This window comes from Trichogramma pretiosum, unplaced genomic scaffold (genome assembly GCF_000599845.2).
Source record: "Trichogramma pretiosum strain Unisexual culture from Peru unplaced genomic scaffold, Tpre_2.0 scaffold60, whole genome shotgun sequence".
NCBI classification, from domain to species: Eukaryota; Metazoa; Arthropoda; class Insecta; order Hymenoptera; family Trichogrammatidae; genus Trichogramma; species Trichogramma pretiosum.
The window spans coordinates 524326-544217 of NW_019640805.1; the positions used below are offsets into that span (position 1 = coordinate 524326).

Here is a 19892-nt window from a genome sequence, read left to right on the forward strand (position 1 = left end):
TCGATTCTTAGCAGTTTGGCCAACGCACGAGGAAAAAAACGTTTCAAGCCGTAGTGCGCGATAAACTTAGCAAAAGAACTAGAACGACTTCTAACGATGTTGGTTTAGGAGTTTCAAAGCTCAGGAGTAGAAGGAAAAATGAAAAGAAAAAACGGATTGAAAACTTTACATACATACAGCTGTATAAAAAAGCTGGACAGTATACACATGGTTTTTTTTAAAGCTCTTGCATACACGTATGCAAACATGCTGGTAAGTAGATTTTTCTTGGAGCAAGGGTTTTAATGCAAAGTAAAAATGTCCGCCACGTCTTAGTACAGTGAACGTCTGTTCTCTCCGCAGAATACTTATCAACCTCAGGCTGAATGAAACCGCGATTCGTTATTGCTTATTGAAGCGAGATTGTCTAATGAAGTAATAGAGTTTACACGTGCATTAATTGTTTCTGGCACGCGATACATGAACGATTGATGCGCATGGAAAATTAGCACAACAGCAAAAATGTGAATATAGGTTTAAGTGTTAGAGATTAGATACCGATGTAGAGTAATGAATATTTAGCACTTTTCTACTCTTGACGCGAGGGAAAGAAAAAGAAGGTCAATGTAGCAGTAACTGATATACACTTTAGATAGCGTGGGTATGTACATAGCACCGCTAGGACATAATGTAGACATACGACATGCGTCACCACCGTAAACGTATGCCCTGCCACTGCTCTGTCTCGAGTGAGAATCCGGTTAATATTAACTATGTGACAGTCTGGAGTATGTCGTAGGATTTCTTATAGTACCCAAGCACTAGGACGGTGAACGCAAGCACATACATGTTTTTCCCTAGCGCTTTCCCGCTTTTTTCTGTGGAAATCGAGAATTTCCCGAGCTTTTTTTAATCTTGCAACGAGGTGCTCGTATCATACGACGTGTGTGTGTTCCATTCTTAACAGACTACTTGATTCATTGCGCATCTAAGGTTTTTTTCATTCAACCGAATCATAGTGAATTTATCTGCTCAGAGCGCTTGTGGGCTTGCCTACAAGTGCAGTTTGCGAATTCGTACTGGGCAGAGTGGTCCAGTGATCTGGCTTCAACATATTGCCATGTCAAATTTATAATTAATGTTTTTGAAAATATTGTTTTCTTTTTAATGTAATGGAAAATGAAAAAATAAGTTCGTGTTAATACTTCAGGATGTTTCAAATCGATTAAAGCTCGAAACGAAAATTATTATTCAACAAATACGCCCGCACGGCGTCCAAAGTTCAGGTTTATTGCTTATATTGCACCAGTTCGAACAAACGCAGACGCTATGTGTGCAGTTTGCAGCTTTAGCCGTCAGGTTCACCTCCCACAGGCCGTCAACGCCATTCATATGGAGCATCGTTCAGTCGCGAAGCCACAACTAACTGTCTAAACTCCCCAGGTGAGAATAAGCGCAGATCGTACGCCCAGTCACTCTATACGCAAGCAATAGTGACTGCATGAGCGAGAGAGATGGCAGTAGAGCTTGCAAAACTTATTGGCCGTGTCGTGCGAGCCTGAACGTGTCCTCTAGCTACATATTATGCTCAACGAGACACTCTATCCCTTCATGTGTCTTTCGACGTAGTTGAATTGTATAGCTCATCGTACTGATCGATCTCCATCTTGACACTTAGCTACTCTCGCGTGATTAACGGCTCACTTCCCTCATTTTAACGTGTTGTAATACAAATTATAACAGAGCACCCTGCTGATGCAGTACCAATAAGCTCTCACTTTCATTGATAGGAAATACCAATGAAAGTTTGCCAGAAAATCAATAAATCCTTTTATTTTATCAATTCTCATATAACATGGAATAATTTTTATATACTCGAGTAATTATCAATAGTTTTTGGTAGTTATCTTATTTCGCAGAATGACAATTCATAACAAATTTTCCTAAAACTACTTAATAAAGAGCCTACACTTAAAATTTAAAAAAAAACTAATCGAACTACGAACGACTCAATTTTTTACAAATAATTTTACTACAATCACCTATACAATATTGCGTGCTCAGTATCAAGTTTCAAGTTACAATATCTAAATCTTTCCAAAACGCAATCGATATGCCCGATTATATAAGCAAAACTTGAGAAAGCTATGCTGAAATCTGTTGAATATTGCTTTTGCATAGAATGGATTTAAATGAGAATATAGCAATGAAATTTGCATCGTAGCTATCTTTAGTCTTAAAAATACTTCATTAACTGATCGATTTTATTTTGTTCAGAAAAGTTCTTTCAAGTATGTGTAAAAAGGTTCATGAATGATTGTAAAATTGTCACTATCCTGACAATATGTTTCTGTTGATACAGTAGTCCTTTTCTCCTGTAAAAGATAAACCAATATACTATGGATAACATGCGAAGGCTGGAATGAAATATAGATGACCTTCCTGGTTCTTTTCAGAAGCCCCCACGTGGCGAAAGTTGTCTCAAAAAATACTTTCTTATACATAAATGTCTACATTCTCGGAACTTTTCAACTTAAATTTTTTTATAAAGTTTGAAAAATAGAAAAATTTTACGAATAAATCGTAGTGATTTGTTTAGAACTTTTCAGTTAAACAATATCTGATGTGCAAAACAAATACAAAGATAATTTAAAATTCAATCTATTTTGAAAGTGCAATAAATTCGTTTTTAAACCAATTTGGTACGGTATCGATCAAAGTATTGAACTATACACAAAATATAATGTAAATGTTTAATGTTAAATATAAAATATTAGGTTTCCTATAAATACGCATGGTTAAATTTTGTAGAATTTATTCAATATTTTATTATGTGCAACATAATGGATGTATAATTCAACAGTATAACGTCGCATTTCTTCAGTAGCACATAAAGGGTTTATATGTACGTACGCCTCTTATTATATGCTTGGTCCATGTTTATGTAATGTATGAGTCTGGCTATGTGTGTATACGTGCGCTTACAAGCGTAAATATTCGTGCACATACGTGTGGAAAAAAATATAAGTCTTGGTTCAAAAAAGACGCCTCACAACCTTGAGTTCTCACGTATCAGTATACATGCGGTTGTAGGTGGTTGCATGAATGTATGTGTGGGTGTGTGTATATATATAATATGAGGGAGGCAACGACAGAGGCGGATGGCGGCATTTTCGCGCGCTTCTAGAATTCATACCTAGGCTTTATTGCGTATCGTAAAAAAAATATAGCCAACCGAGCTCTTGCGGCATCACAAAGCTATTTTCCTTTTCTTCTCTCCTTAGGAGGGCGGGAGGGAGGATGCTTCTCTCATGACCTCGGCTCGGTAAGTCACCATGAAACAGCTTGAGGTATCTTTGCATTCTCGATGACTTCTCGATGCTGCCGGAGCTTTGCGAACACATAGACGATAGCGTATAAGCCTCGTCACAGTCGCGTAAGGTGAATGGAAGGTTACTGTATGGGGGATGGTAACGAGCGAGCGCGTATACTAGTGCATGCCGATGGAGTATTAGAGTACGTTTGTATGTGTACGTGTGTGGGCTTGCAAGCTAGATACATATGAGTATGTGCGTGTGGGGGAGAATGCGCGAGCGTGTATATGCCTCGCTTCACGCAGGATATCAAATTTATTCGCGCTGCACCGAATTTCCCATGAGTGCACACCGCTTGAATATCTGCTTACGATTAGGGCACGCTGCTTCCCTAATGCCGATGTAGTTCTATATATTTATAAATATACATATAGGTATACCTGACTCGGTATCTATAATGCCTGTACGAGAGATCATGAGGATATATACACACACAATATACATTTCTATTACCGTCATCGATATTAAGCGTGCCTATAAATGTATAAGGTTACACTTCTTTCAGTTTGAAATGCACAAGAGAGCGGCAGGGTTTACAATTTCTGTCGGTTCTGACGTTAATTATGAATCGCTGGCGTTTACGGTGCGCTAGTATAATTATTCCGACAAAAACCTCACCATCGCAGCGTACATTAAGCAGCTCACGATCGAAGCTTCGAGATGTGCAGACTGCGGGACGCTTTTTTATTTCGCAGTACGCCGTCTATAGACAAATGGACTCGCGGCCGGCCAATATATCTCTCTCGATAATTAGACTGGAATAAAATGTAGCGTAGGGATCGGGCCACTTCTAACGAGCATACACACCGCGTGCGATTCATTTTATCTGCTCGATATATTCATTGAGTATTATCCGGTGCGAATCGGCGCGACCCTGCACGCGAACACGGCTTCCTCGCTAAAGCATAAATCGTCGCCCGGCGCTTGCTTTCGTTATTACGCACCTCTCGCGCGTGCTACGAAATGCTGATCTATGTGCAATCATTGCCCGTGCCTTGAGAAGCCACTCACACACACGCGCGCTCACAAACACCCGCACACACGAACGACGATCGGTTATTACATTTTGCCGTATACGCGTTATGTGCGTGGGTCCAATCTGTGAAGGAATAATACAAGGATTATGTCGAAACGTAATAAAGAAATAGCGCGAATGAGAAAGAAGGGTCACTTTATCTGCTTCTTGCTATATAGCTCGCGCTTTTATGTGTGCGTATGTGTATGTATGTGTGTATGTAGTAGAGAGGAGGCAATAGATGTGCGCGCGTACATTCCATACTGCTGCCGGAGAATAACTGCTTGGGGAACGAAGCCTATAGAGCGCGTAAGGCTTGCCTGCGTAAGTCTGCTTATCTGTACCCCTGAAAGACATAAATTTAGACTACCACTGTGGGAATAGGTATACTCTTACGCAGCTATTAAAGATTTTCTATAAAAATCATTTTTTTTTTACAAAAATAACATTAAAATTTAGGATTTTGGCCGATTTAGATTATTATAAAATGTTGTCATTTTATATAGCAATTTATATTTTTTTTGTATAAATTTTAAAACAGTTTGAACAAATAAATTTCAAGATTAGTATTCCATTTTCTAAAAATTAACGCGTACTGATAAATATTCAAACTTTTTAAAAAAAATTTCACCGAATATGAAAAAAAAGATGGTACTTTTTTATTACCTAGAATGAAAACTTTTTTCGTACAAGAAGTACAAGACAGGATATAAGCATTCGAAGGTGAGAGTTTATCTACACAGGTGCATGTAAAATAAGTGCAAAGATTTTATACAGACAAAATGGTATAAAGCAAAGAGACGAGTATTAGAGTAAAGTTATCAAGAATCTACAGTAGTGAGAAAATTGAGTTGGAAGTTTCAGAAAGGCGGGTCACATTCCTCAAGCCAAATGCTAACTGCGTCAATGCAAAAGTATTTTTCAAGGTATGCGTGTGCGAGTGCACGCTGCACATCGTGATCTACGTATACGCGCTCGTTCATTTGCCAAGCGAAGCATATCTATATTTTTTCCGTGGAAAATTCGCAAGCCAGGTATTATTTCATCGAATAAAAGCAAGTTCAACGTAGCCGTTCCAACTTGTCATCTGCTATCGTCCTTTTTAGGCTTTCGAGCTTCAAAACATTCATTAAAAATTTTCGATCCGCCCGAAATTGTCTCGCTTAGCTGTGTATGAAATTGAAAATACTGCGCGTCGTCCTCGCGTGCATATAGACGCGATAGCGTCGAAGGGGACACGGAGAAAGGTAAAAATCTCGGCATTTTTCCACGGCTGCACGTAGTATTATTCATAACTTGGACGCGTAACAAAAATATTCAGTAATATACGCCTGCGAGGCAGCGTAAGCAGCGAGCGAGCGAAGATTGCTCCTATGCAATACAATAGCCTATATAGCGGCGGTCGTGCATATGCATCAAGACACCCAGGCCGTTGCTCAACTGGCGCTGCTGCTGTGCTACTACGTGTACAGCAGTGCTAAACTTTTCCTTCCACGCTATCTTTCTCCCGCACACGCCCGACGCCGTGCGGCAGCGGCAAATGTATATTATGCTCTCCTCTTGCCAGACTATAAATGTACGGCTGCTGCAAGCTCGGCCGCCGCCTCGTAGCTCGTATAATGTAGCTCTCTCTCTCTCTCCCTCCTGCGCGCTCCTGCTCCGTCTACATGCTCTGCTGGGATAACCTAATCTCGCGCGAGTGCTATAATTAATGGATCGGGAGCAGCTTTTCTTGCTGGCGCTGCGCGTGCCCACGCCACCGCTGCTCTGTTGTCCTACACCAATCCCGACTCCGGACTCCGGACTCGCGCAACTCCCGACTCCCGAGTGTCATCTTTGCTCGCGCAGTTTCCAGATGATAGACTTTGCTTTGCGCTGCTGCGGTGAAACCCTTGGAAATGATGAGGCTTTTTAACGCGCCACAATGCGCTGGGACCCTCGAACACAACTTGCCTCAGACTCGCGCAATATATTGATAATAAGTTAGCGCTCTTATTGATTAAAGAGAAACTCTTATCCTTGCTGGACGCTGTGCGGTGGTAGCGGCTGTGCCGCACTTGGAGGAGAGAAACTGATAGCAGAAATGAGCTTCCGTACGTTACTGGCTACGGGCTTGGCGCGAGCGCGTAAAAGTGTTAATATCGCGAATAACGCGGCATGCAGCACTGGCAGCTGTATCGGCAGCAGAAATAGCAGCTCACTTTGAACAACTCACCAGCGATTTCCATTAGCAAATTGAAGTCTCAACGCAAACGACGCAAACTCCCCTTGTATGTCTATATCCCGCGTCCACGCTCGCGTGGGGAAGCTCGCATACGCGCGCGAGCTATGCGTATTAATAACAGCATAAATATTTCGCATGTTTGTGGTTCGATGAAATTTTTGCTTTTTCGGTCTTCTCCGTATTCAAAGCTATTGTAAATATTTGTTAGCTTTTCCGTGCCGCGCGTATATTACCGAGCGAAAAGTCACACAACTGCAGCGCCTACACAGAACGGGTGAGAGATTGGTGAAGGGGGTCAGGTTGGAGGGTTGGGCTGGGGTTATACTCACGGAAGGGGTAAAGGGTACGAGGCGGTCTACTAGTTTCAAATATGGAGAGAAAGAGCGAGAGAGAGAGAGATGTTACATAACATTGCATTGGTGGGTACGATCACCTCTGAAAGAGAAAATTGCAGTCTTTATGACCTCAACAAGCGCTTGAGCGCGGAATCTGGTAATCAATTAGCGAGGCATCCGATACATACTGAAGCCACGGAAACCGTTCTCATAATCATAATTTGCACGTATACACGGAGCACGTATGCAAAAAGTAGAATAATACTATTCGAAAATTATCATGTAATTAATTCGAAAGTAAATTCAACCGATTATTCACTTTATTTAAATTTTATATCAGTTAATAACATTTTTATTACATCCACTTACCGTTTTAAAATGAAATTTCGTCGCTGAATACAAATTTTCGTGAAAACTAAGAGACTAATTTTGATAATAATCCAAACTTGTGTCCGCTGAATGATATACTAATTATTTAACCAGAATTATAACGATCAAGTAAGATTTTGCGTTTTGGACGCAAAAAGTTATCATTGAAATGATTTCGTACAAAGAGGCCTACCAAAAAGTAGATATTGTTTGTTGGACAGATTTTGGGTGCATCATGATATTTCAAAATATTCATAAACAAGGCGTAGGCGAGTGTAATGCTACGTGTATATTCATAAACGGGCAAATACTGTCGTTGCAGGGTTATCACACACGAGCTTATATTATTATATGTGCCGAACAAGCGCGTATAGCTGTCCACCTGCACACGCACGCGCTTTCATATGCAAGGTAAAGCGATCCCGCATTAACGCCTCGTATAGGTGCAGGCACGTGTGCGTGTCTCCGTACGTTTAATATTTGAATAATGTGCTCTGCATTATTGCAGAGTCATGCGATATCCGCTAGGTATACGTACTCATAGAGCAAAAGTGAAACTGAAAAATTCGATGCGTGTCCCAGCTGATGCTGCTGGCATATTCTCCATTTGGCTACGCGCATTCTCGATTCGTAATTAAATTTGCGTTGATACAGCTAGTACTAATAAAAGTTAATTCAGCCCCACGATCGATAATTTGATATTTTAATTTACATTTTTAAAACAATTTGAAAATATCTGAGTCAATTGAAGGCATAATAATTACAATTATACAAATTTACTTGAATTTTTAAGTAGTTTCATGTAGCGCTCAAAGTAGTTATTGTGACTTGCACGACTAAGATAAATACGTAAGATAATGAACATACCTGAATTCTAATAATCATAATATTCAAAATACCTTGCCTTGTGATGTTACAGGGATCTGTTACACGTAAACCAAGTTACGAATTTAACATTTTTTAGTGCAACAATTACCTGAAAATTTATGAGAATTAATAAATATGAAATAATAATACTGGATCATTATTAAAATATTACCTTTCGATTTGCTTGTACAGCTCATGATACAAAAAAGTATTAAAAAACGTAAAATTAAAAAGATTAAAAAATGTTATAGTCATATCTTTTTTTTGTAAGGTGAAAAGATAATCAAAAACATAGCAAATGAAGAAAAGGTCAAGTCTGAGGGAAATAAAGAGAAACATTAATTAAGACCTTTTGAAGTATTCACACCTGATGTGCGCCACTATAAATATACCTACTTTTGCACAATCCTCTTACAGCATGAGCGACGACAAAGTCTCCTTATCTGTAACTTGTCTTTTGCTGAATTCTGTGCACTGCTCTTCAAGTCGCGTAAGCAAGCCACGCGACGTCTGCTTTTCTCTCTCGTCTGTTTTTCTCTCTCTCTCTTTCTCCGCGATCATTTACTTTTTGTCGTATAAGTATATATGCGCGCACTCGAGTATTCGTGTGTAGGCGCATATAAATGGTATATAAAACAGATACGTTCATTCGAGCCACATGGCACGCGAAGAAAAAGCTGGAATTAAGAGGAACAGCGTTTAAGTAACCGTGAGGTAGGAGGAGGCGGCTGCAGCAGGTCAGGAATAAGAAGGGTACAAGAGCAGAAGATTGTCGACGAGGTTTATTTATATATGCGCTCTATAGAGTAAGAGGATAAAGCGCGCGCAGGACGAATGCCGACGCTACAGTGGCACAAATACGGGGTAGCGAGGCCGAGGCGCATGTACGCGCGGCTGCATCGCCGAGAAGTGACGAGCGTGCACGTTTCAACTCGAGGAAACGCATAAAGCGAGCGAAAGAAGAAACGCTAAGGAAATACTCGTCAAGCAGAACGTTTGTCTCCAACGCGCCTCTCTGCCACTTTACGAATAATTCGCCTGTAAAGTAAAAGCCGACGACGGCGAGCAGAGCCTCATCTCGACTCTGTGCGCGCATTACTTATCTTGCTAACGCGCTTTTCTACGCGTGTGACACGCCGAGCTGAGCTTGGGGCCGTGTACCATACACGAGTTCGTAAAAAACCAGAAATTATAGCTCATTTAGAGTACATCGTGGAAAATACTTCGTGCCTGAAAAAACCTACGCGTTAGACGCAGACATTGCTTGACACATTAATTGTGATTTTCTTAGTTGTGAAATGACACCTGAGTCGATTGTTAATTTTGACCATTCATCAAATTTTGCAGACATCTTTTTCGAACGTTTTAAATAACACGATAAGAAAGGTACTCTAACCTCATAAAATTCGAGCTCGACTGAGAACAACTGTCGCGCGAAAAATTAGCCGTGTGATACTTTGCGGAAGACAAATTTTTTCACCCGCGACTTTGATAATTTGTGTGGGTGTGCATGGCTGTTTGTAGAAGAGAAAGGGAGAGCTCGAAATACTTCATACACAGTCTGAATACTTTTAAACTCGGTGCTAGCTACCTCGCGACTCGAGGGCACTCGAGTCTTTTAATTTTTTGGCAAAACAGTCTGAGAGGTCGAGCGACGAGCCATCCGTTAATGGCAGATTAACGTTAATTACTTGCATCTTAAAATAAGATGGCAAATTGTTGCTCTCAAAGCGCTTTTTCTTAAAAAACGTTGAAAAAACTTCAGAGGAAAATTAGGATATTTGCTTTAGTTAGTAGAAACAATCCAGTTTAACTTTTTTTTTTTAAATCAGCTTGTTGAATTAATGAGCGGTAGTTAGTAAATTAGATCACTGATGGCTGTGGCATTATTTTTCAAAGCAAACACTAAGGACCAAGCGCGGGATAGAAAAATGACCTCAACAGCTGAAAATATTAGCGAACATTTGCGAGAGAAAACAACGTAATTTTTCTTGCTCCAACTAGGTTTTACTATATAATTAAGTTCGTCTGTTGTGCGTTATACGTTCGCACGTGAACCAGCCCTAGGTCTGTACTGTGCTTGGAGTGTATATTTATAGTGTACATACTTATAGGAACCGTTACAGTAATTTATCGCTCAACGAAATTGCATATTAATTAACTTTAATGAAAGCGTCGAATACAACGACGAGTGTATAAGTGCGCACAAAAGTAGCAGTCGAAGTTGGCGAACTTAAAGGTATAAACATGTACGATCGTAAGGCAACAGGGCGAAATTAGCTGCTCTTTGATGTGTCGCTTTCATAAATAATGTAATTAATTATACGCTTGCTGGTCTTCAAGTGCACGCTGCGCACAAATACGCGCATATACCTGCACCTGTGCACACATCGTGCGGCTCAAGTTGTATTCGAGCTGCACTCGAACATACAGAACGAGAAGAGGGTCGTTTTTTCGATCGACTTTCGAGCCTCTTTTCATCTTCTTTTGCTACACGCATCAATGTCTTATCCTCTTCTCGCTTAGCACCCAGTTAAAACGACTACTGCAGCTCTAGACTGTACAAATTTATTCCCAAACATCGCAGCACGTACTTTTTCTTGCAATGCTGCGCTATTGAATCTTACTCGCACACCCACACATTGAATATCGATGGAAAGGCTTTTTTACAGAAATGTTTGAGCTCGTATAATATTCAGCTAGTTTTTCAAGAAATACTATCAAAATTTACTTCAAAATAAAATGTTTGAGTTTGAAAAAAGCTTTACTTGTTTCAAATTGTCTTACTTGCTGTTCTAATTTTTTCTGTCGAATTTAAAAACCCGGCGAATAATAATTAAATTTGTGTACTTTGAGTTTCATTGAAGTGAATAATTTACCAAAGAGGGAAACATTTCACAGGACTCTTTCATTTTTTTGCACGGCCTCAATCGAAGGCAGACGAAGAAAGTAATTGAAAATAAGCGTATTTGTACAGAAAAAGCTCCCACATTGACGTTAAAAATGTTAAATTATTAATTTTGAAATATGGGTAAAACCAAACTTACTAGCGGTACATTTGATTTCACTGAATATACGTAGCAGAGGAAATTCGATAACGCGTATATTGTGTTTAAACCCAATGAGTCTATTCCGTTCTCGTACATGTGCAACTAAAAATCGATACAAGTTTGAATTCGAATCTTAGAATTAAATGGTAAATCAAAAGTTTACCGATGCAGACTTGCAGAAAACCGCTACTCGATTAAGTTCATTATCGCGAGTTCTTAATACAAAAAACGTGAGAAGGCGATTATGAATAAGAAAAATAAACAATTTTAAAGATGGTAAAATGATGATTTGAAACGTAAAGCTGAAAATACCGTCGAACCTCAAAGGTTTTTAATGCACCTGCGTGCAGTGCAAGATGACGTCGAGAAATATTTCAAGAAAAAGTTGACAAATTTTTTTTCGGCAAATAATGTAGCAGTAGCATATAGGTAGAAACGGCGGCAGCGGCGCCGGCAAAGCGGGGGAAGGTGCAGCAACGCAACAGAAGTGACAGTACTAGAAATAGGTTGAAGTTTTAGCTGGAAAACACGTCTAGCAGTCGCGTAACTACGTGCGTGCAGTCTTGCGTAGATGTAACGTGAACTTTTTTACGATGATCCGCGGCAGGTAGCTATACAAACGTCTTTTCATATCTGCGGTGCCCCTCTTATCCTCCACCGTATCTTTCCAGATCCAATTGCCGCTCTGTCTTTCTGCTTCTTTCTCGCAGCAGCCGCCCGTCGACATGGATTACTTTTCAGGGTTGTTACTTTTTTTTTCTATTCTTTTACACCTCCTCATCTCTTCTTGCCATTGCTATACATTTACATACAAAAGCGAGTCGCGAATATGAGAGAGAGAGAGAGAGAAAGCAGGGAATAAGCACTGAAGCACAGAAGTATAGCGCGAGACAACAGTCTTGGGTAAACATGCGAAATGCATTTTCTGTTTCAGGAAGCTCATACATCATCAGATGGAGTGCACCTCAGCTGATGGTCGTCGCTGTGCAGTACATCTTGACTGGGCCGTACATACCGCCTTATGTTCCTCAGACCGCGAATTGAGTGAGCGCTTCTTTCTCGTCGTCGTCGACGTCGTTTCATCACTGAATTTGTGAGTGCTATAGCTGCGCCAGCGCCAGCATCCTTCGAGACTACTGCGCTGTATTATGTTTTATGCTTGCACGCGCTTCTTTGAATTTTACATGCTAAAATTTTACTTTAGAATGACATGTGAGGTCACGAGAAAATATCTCTCTTGAGTCTTCAGTTACGTCAAGCAAACAAAAATAAAAGTAAAAGAAGAAGCACGCGCACAGCCCCCTCTCTGCATGTTGATATTTTTTTCCATTTTATTCCAACCGTATAACTATGATGTGCACCCAAATTTTATGTTATGTACGACTTTCATATTACATTAATAATGCATGTATTAAAATGATCATGTCTGCTTCGCTTCGTGCTTTTCAGAAACGACAGCCGATCGTCAACAGTCAGCATACCAAGTCTTGTGACAACTTGGTAATTCTATTTTAATGCCAATATTCTCTTGGAAGCCATACGAATTCGCCATGTTAGTTCGGCACATTCTCTGCTCTCAAGGATCGTGCCACTCGTTATGTGACGCCAATCATGAATCATCGCTTTTCGTTGTTCTACAAAGTGTAAGAGGTGATGAGCTCGATTTATTCTTACAGTTTTCATGGTGAAATCGTGAAAAGTAGAGGAACATTTGTAAATTTGATATAGAAAACGCTTATATTGATTGAATACCTCAAGATATTGCTAATTTGGTAACGAAACATAAAAAGTTTTATAATACTGTGTATCGAAAAAAACTTTGCGTACATCGGTATATTTTTATGTCAATTTGAAGGGTGCAAGTTTGCATCGACTGCCAATAAATATACAAAATTCCATGAAAGTATTTAATTAGACTTCAGTACAATTTTTGAAAAAAAACTTGAAAAATATATTATAACTTAAAAAAAACACGACTACTTCTATTTATATTTGCCGCTTTCAAGTTTTGGAGGATTGATATTCCTTACTTTTTTTACTAGATGAATCTTATCGAATTGAAATTGAAATGATAGGAAACAAATTTTAATTAACACAAAATATTATCTTAGTCTTCGGCAGTGAATCACTTTAATATTGTCATAAATCAAACAAAAGTTAAAAATAATCAAGGAAACATTTTTGTGATATAACTAGAATATTGTATAAATGCCATCACTTCTTATCTCTATTATATCAAAAATATAAATAACGAAACATTTCAATTGAATGGTCTTGATTATGCTCGATTGATCAGTCGATGTATTTTTGTTTCACGGTAGTAGAGTTTAGAGTATATTTCTAAAGCCAATTCAATAGTTCTGGACAATATGTTTTACGGCACCAACGAGCACATAAATGGTTTTCATTAAAGCAATTATGCGTTTGACTGCCAACTTTCCAGTCATAACAAAGTTTCCGCAGCTTACTCGTACACCTGCAAATTGTTAGTCGAATTAATTCTGCTTTCCACAGCAAAGCTTCATCGTTTTCATTCTTCGACGCACGTTAGTACTCACCGTGCAACGAGATGAATGATAAAAAAAAAGTCAAACTCTCAAAAGTATGCATAGACAATGATGGTTTCGCAGTGAAAGCTCGTTTTGTCATTGAAAAAGCCCGATGAAAGTCGTTTACGTCAGGATCGTAGTACGCAGGCATGAAAGGCGCGCGTAGACAAGGCTCGACAAAAGCTGTGCGGCCGATAAGAAGCTCAGCCGGCGGAAGTGTCCGTGCGTGATGCGGAGGCACAGAGGAAGCGTTAAATTCCGCATCTCGCGGACAGTGATCCCCGGATTCCCAGTCTGCTAATATAGCGCGCGGAGAGATACACGGAGAGTGGGAGGGAGGGAGAGAGAGAGATGGCGCGCGAATATGAAACGACTGCACGCACGCGGCGTACGCTAGGGGGTAGTATCGGACGGTAATCTATAGTGTGCCGGTGACTCGTCGTGCGAAGGGATGCTGCAGGATTATGTTAAGCGACGCGTAAGCGTCCCACAGTCCGCGCCAACCGACCTGTAACAGAGATACTGCCACGTTGACGCCGTTACGTATAACGCGTATACACCTATGTGCAGTCGCAGCACTACACACGCACGCGTTTCCAGCAGCTCACGCATGTTCATATTTATATACTGCCTACTGGAGGCCGTTTAATGGTCATTGCGTATCAGTGGCCATTCGGCGCCATTGAAGCTTTGTGCACGGCTGCTGCTGATGCCGTGTCCACGCAACTGGAGAGCTGCTCGTCGTCAGCGACATTACCATTTACAATGCAAACGTTTCTACAAAACGTACAACTTGTTCGCGTATCGCAGCTCCTCCCCCGAAGCCCTTGTCAACATAATATAAAGTTTACGCAAATTCGCCCCGTAATGTAGCGGCATCTCGGTGAGAGCATCGCTGAATCTGAGCTAACCCGAGGATACTTTGTGTGTCGCGCTCGCGTGACTTGCAAGTTTTGCCTGACCCGCGCCACGTGAATTTTATGGATGATATATTTCGTTACGAGTCGCGCTGTAAACATTTTCAGCTTTGCGATAGCTTTCATGTATGCCATTTTAATTCGCGCTATTTGCGGTTACTCCTGATTGTATGGAGTTATTTTACTTGATAATATTGCGCGCGCGTCCGTGTCGTGTGTTGCGCGTCGCCGCTGAATCGATTTACTAATGACATTGTAATCTTTGATTTTTGCAGCCGATACAGAGATCGTACAGATATTTCCGATGCTCAGTTGCGGCTATTCGAGTTAATTTGTTTTTTCACTTTTGCGCAGCAATTGGTGTAGTCTGTGCCATTTCGAAACGCCCAATAACGTATATCGTCCAGCTGTACGAAAGTACGTAAATTTACAATAGCGTACGTGTCTGAAGGCGTTTAAAAACATCGAAGCAAGCGTTTACGCGAGGATTATTTTCCAAAAGATCTAGACTTCTTACTATTTATGAGCTATTACGCAATGCGACTTGGTCTATTTGGGAGCGTCGCTCGCGCTTCTTCTCTCAGCCCAACAACCAAGTCAATTTTACGAGCAGCATTACCCGTCCGCCCACAACGTAATAAAGTGTCGCTTCGTTCTACAATAGCACGCCAAAACATAGACGTACCGGAGTATCATGCATCACATTTTTTTCCAGATAAACGGAGGAAAATATTTTTTCCTGGTATTTAATACTTGCTTGTCTGAAAATTTGCCAAAATGCTCTCGAGGCAATTTGAACTAATCATGCGAACGAACGATAAAAAAAAGGACAAATTGATAAAATAATTGAGGGGTATCAGTTCTCCGAATATGACACGGCAGATGAGTATTAGAGCTTCAGAGGATGATGCATTAGCCTAAACTCGTTAACGAAGCATCTGCATTGGCTTATGTCAATGTGAATTTGAGCCAAACGACGCTTAATGTAGTCCCATCGAACAAAGATCTATCCTGCGCTCCACGCGCTACTGCAAGCGTTTCAGGCTTAAGTTAAGCTCGAACACGTAGCACTCTTGGGCGCATGAGCATGGCCCAAGAGCACCAACGAAAGTACAGAAATATCTAAATATACTCACATACGCACTTATACATTTGACTCCGAGTTAATGTACATCACATGTCACTCGTGAAACATAAACTCATCCCCTTGCCGTGTACGTTAAGAGTGCTCATCTTTTTTCTTTCTTCGACTTTAACGCTAGCTGCTTTTTCTTTACTTTTCACTCCAACACACTTTTATTACTCTTTGTTATGCTAGGTTACTGCTGCTCTTGTCCGGGGAACAGTCATAACAACAAATACGCAACAATCGCTGTAACCTTTTTTAATGAGTAAATTTCTCGCGACAAATCCGAAAAATTCCCTATTCTCATGACTCTGCATTTGAAAATTCACGCAAAAAGTAAATTAATACCACTATCATAAGTATAAGTTGCTATGGGCAGAACAAGAAAAACGCTTACACTGCGCGAACATGAAATGACGAGCGCATGGGTTTTCCCTACAGTTGTGCTTAGTTTGTATTTAAAGTTAAATATAGTACCCTCAGGATGACCTCCGACTTCAAACGAGTAGAAAAAAATTTTTAGTATTAGCTTAATCATAATATTCCATTTGACCTAACATCTATCAATTTTGTAGTAACAGAAAAAACAATTCTGTACCTTCTCACTTTCAGATAAATTTATTTTCATTTTTTTTTTCATTGCTTTCAATATGCATGCAGTAGGTAAAATTCAAATTTTGCTAGTTCAAAGTAAACTGTGGAATTGTTCATGTGCGATAAGAGCAAACTATATTAGCCGGATCGAGACATCAAACGGACTAGGGTGCAAAAAGGTCTTGGTCCTGGATTTGCTAATAAGTTAGACTGTTGCATCTGGCATCTAGTAAGCTAGCGCACAGCAATGATTCCGAATGAGAGTTAGCGAAATTTTCGTGGGAGACCAGTAAAATCCACTTGCGCACATGGACGACAGACGCGCGCACCAACGTCAATTTCGTTGGCCGCAAAAGCTCGACCAAGCGCTTTGACAGTCAAACTAACTAACTTCTCGTGGTCGCGAACGCGACTGTCGAAGAAAAAGAGCGAAAGACAAAGTCTTTACCCCCATTCCCTATTTAGTGAAAGTGCTAAATAAGCAGACACTGCGTTAGTTCTGACTCCCTCAACCTTTCTGCCTATATACACCCATACATATGCGCAAGAATTAATTCACGCACGAGTTCAACTTACTCACTTCTCGTTCTCTCTTCTTCTCTTCGCCGCAGAAACAGAATCTATCTTGCCTCTTCGTTCTTTTTCGTTATTGAGTTAAAGAGTTACACCTTCAAATGAACCTACTTCCGCGCAGATCCATTAAAGTTGGTGCCAAGCCTTTTAGATGAAGCATACACGCGATTTTATTTAACACGAGTTTAACGCGATAGAACTTTTAATGTTTAATTTGATTCACATCTGTCATGTATCTCATTTTTTGCAAGATTTTTTCACCTGTTGCGTATGGAAACGCATCAGATCTTTTAATAACTGAATTTTAGGCAAGCAATTTTTTTGCATTTAATACTCTCCAAGGAAAAAAAGTAATAAATTGTGACACGTATGAAAAAAAAACAAAAACGTGTTCAAACGCTGAATAAGTCATATCTGATGGTATTCAATGAAAGCACATGGTTATATTAGCTTAGATTGAAATCTAAAAAATTATGACATTTGAAATGTTTCGTCGTATTTGACAGACAGTAACATAAAAACGATTGAAAGTATTATCGCTTACTTTGAAATGCTATATGTTAAAACAGATGATGCTTATAATTAATAAATTATAGAAAAAATAATTGGAAAAATAATTTTATAAAATAAGTTCTTGGTGCTTGAAATCTGATTGCAAAATAAAATATACCATTTGAATTTATGCTTTTATGTTGAGATTGTATTAATATATTTATGCTTAAAATAATTGTAAATAGAATTGTGTATAAATTAATCATAGTTATGTGTACAAATATACAAAATAAAAATTATCTTATCAGTTTTCGCCGGTTAAAAAGTGTAATCATACTAAGGTAATATTACGAACTATACCGATAAAATAATAACTATCTATAAGCGTGGTATAATATTGCGTTTTAATTGTGTGCAAGAAAAAGTTTTTTCGGTGAAAATTTATTTTATTTTAGTGACATGTGATGTAAATATTTTCAAATAGTAAAAAGTGCCAAATTATATACAACTTTGCAATATTTCATGTTATTTGTACATTTTAGCACGAAAATCACTATATGATTTAAAAAAATGGTTGAACATTAAAAATGTATGAATGTAATTTTCTTGTTACTCGAGTCTTATTTTTAACGTATCTTAGTTATTATTGTAATGCAATAAACTGTAATCACATGATAGAATAAGGAATTAGTCAGCAATTTAAAAAAAATCATCCGGCATTGTGTACGTCCAGTATTTGTTTAGAACATATAATTAATAATCAAATAAAATACCATTTTGTTGCGAGTACATAATTCATATTTTATCCTGTAAATAAAATAATGTGAATATATTTATATAAGTAATTGCTAAGCTTGCGAAAAATAATGAATATTGTTGAGAGCGACAGGAGTATTCCATATGAAATATCACCTTGTGCTTAAGTATGTATATTCTTATCAATAGATATCAAATCGAATAGTAAGTCAGTGTCCCTAAATCAGAATCATTACAATAAAAATAGAAAATCAACAAGTGGGTAGTTTTCTATGTTAGTTTTCACATTTCCCACTACAGGAACATTCAATTAATTGTATTGTAAAAGCACTGTACCTCGCTCGTTTATGATTACTTGGATTTTCACACATAAAACAACATACTTGCATCAATGAAGATTTGTTTTTTCCATCATCTGTTATTTTTCATAATGTAAGACATAAAAAATTAATGTAAGAATAAATATTTTGTTTTTTATTTGTAAAATAACTTCTAAAAATGATCAAAAGTACGAGTAAAGAGGGATTTTGTGTACTCTCAAAAAAATTTGCCAGACATTTTGTGATATCGCCATTATAATTTGATGTTAAAAAAATACTAACCAAATAAATTTTAATTAATCATTTAACTATTTTGTGTACATTTTTTTCAAACCCTTCATTTAAAAGTCAACGAAATAGTCAATTATAAAAAGAAACCAATCGTTGAATTTTCCTTTGAAAAATAAAAAATCGTTCATATCATATAAGTTTCATATAAATTTGTCGATCAAAATTTTACAAATAAGCGGGCGTAAAATTTCAATGTGAAAAACATTTTAATTAAAATTCTTCTACAATCCATCATCTACCATAAATACTGAAAAAGTATTGTATTAATCGCTATGATCTGAGAGCAAATAGAAAAGTAAAAAATACGATAATGACTATGCATAAGGGATGCGAAGGTTTTCATATAAATGATAATGGCCTGCAACGCGAGTTTCTCCTTTATACTCTTGTATATATCACTGGTCTGACACTCTATTTCTCGCGAGTTTTACTTTCAAAAATAGTTCAAAGGAATTACAAATTCGACAAGTCAAAATTGACTACATCAACTACCATTTGAATGCATAAAATATTTAGGAAATGATATTGAAACTTGATGAAAACCTTCTAGATATTACTTTTATGAAAATGAGAAACGATAAGCACAAAGTTAATTAAATATATTTACTAGAAATAAAAATTTAAAAACAAATTATTTGTTTACCTACGATTTAGGTAATAAGTAATAATATGTATTTCTTACCTTTCTTTTAAATATTGTTTTAAAAATTTTTTAATCAAAAAATAAAAATTTTTAAAATTGACTTCTGATATTTCTACTGAATATTTTTCCTTCATTTTACACTTAAATATTTAAACACGTCAGGAAAATTTTTATTACAAATTTCAGAAAATAAGTTTTAAGCCTCCAATTTTATTTCGGTATCAGCACTTATTCATATTTAAGCATTTATATAATTCTATACTTTATTTTACACTGTAATAACTTTGAGAAAATTTTTCTAAATAATTTTTTTATACTTCATAGTAGATTACAAAACTACAAGAAAGCTATAGTTTATGCAAAATATTAGTTTGTTCTATTTTTATTTATTGGAATTTAATGTAAGCGCTTGAAGGCT

The 19892-nt window shown here is 38.2% G+C and overlaps 1 protein-coding gene across 4 annotated transcripts in view; it reads left to right on the plus strand.

The window, feature by feature from the left end:
• The window catches only part of LOC106653442 (lachesin-like), a 122859-nt gene extending 104072 nt beyond the window's left edge, over window positions 1-18787 (plus strand). For 3 of the 4 annotated variants that reach the window (XM_023459981.1, XM_023459987.1, XM_023459983.1), the window contains 2 exons: window positions 12148-12306; window positions 12663-18787. In XM_023459981.1, coding sequence (XP_023315749.1) covers window positions 12148-12257 — 110 coding nt within the window. In that variant the 3' untranslated portion in view covers window positions 12258-12306; window positions 12663-18787. Of the gene's footprint in view, window positions 1-12147; window positions 12317-12662 lie in introns of those variants that run through there. The other variant, XM_023459977.1, reaches the window with a different exon arrangement.
• The last annotated feature ends 1105 nt before the right edge of the window (window positions 18788-19892 follow it).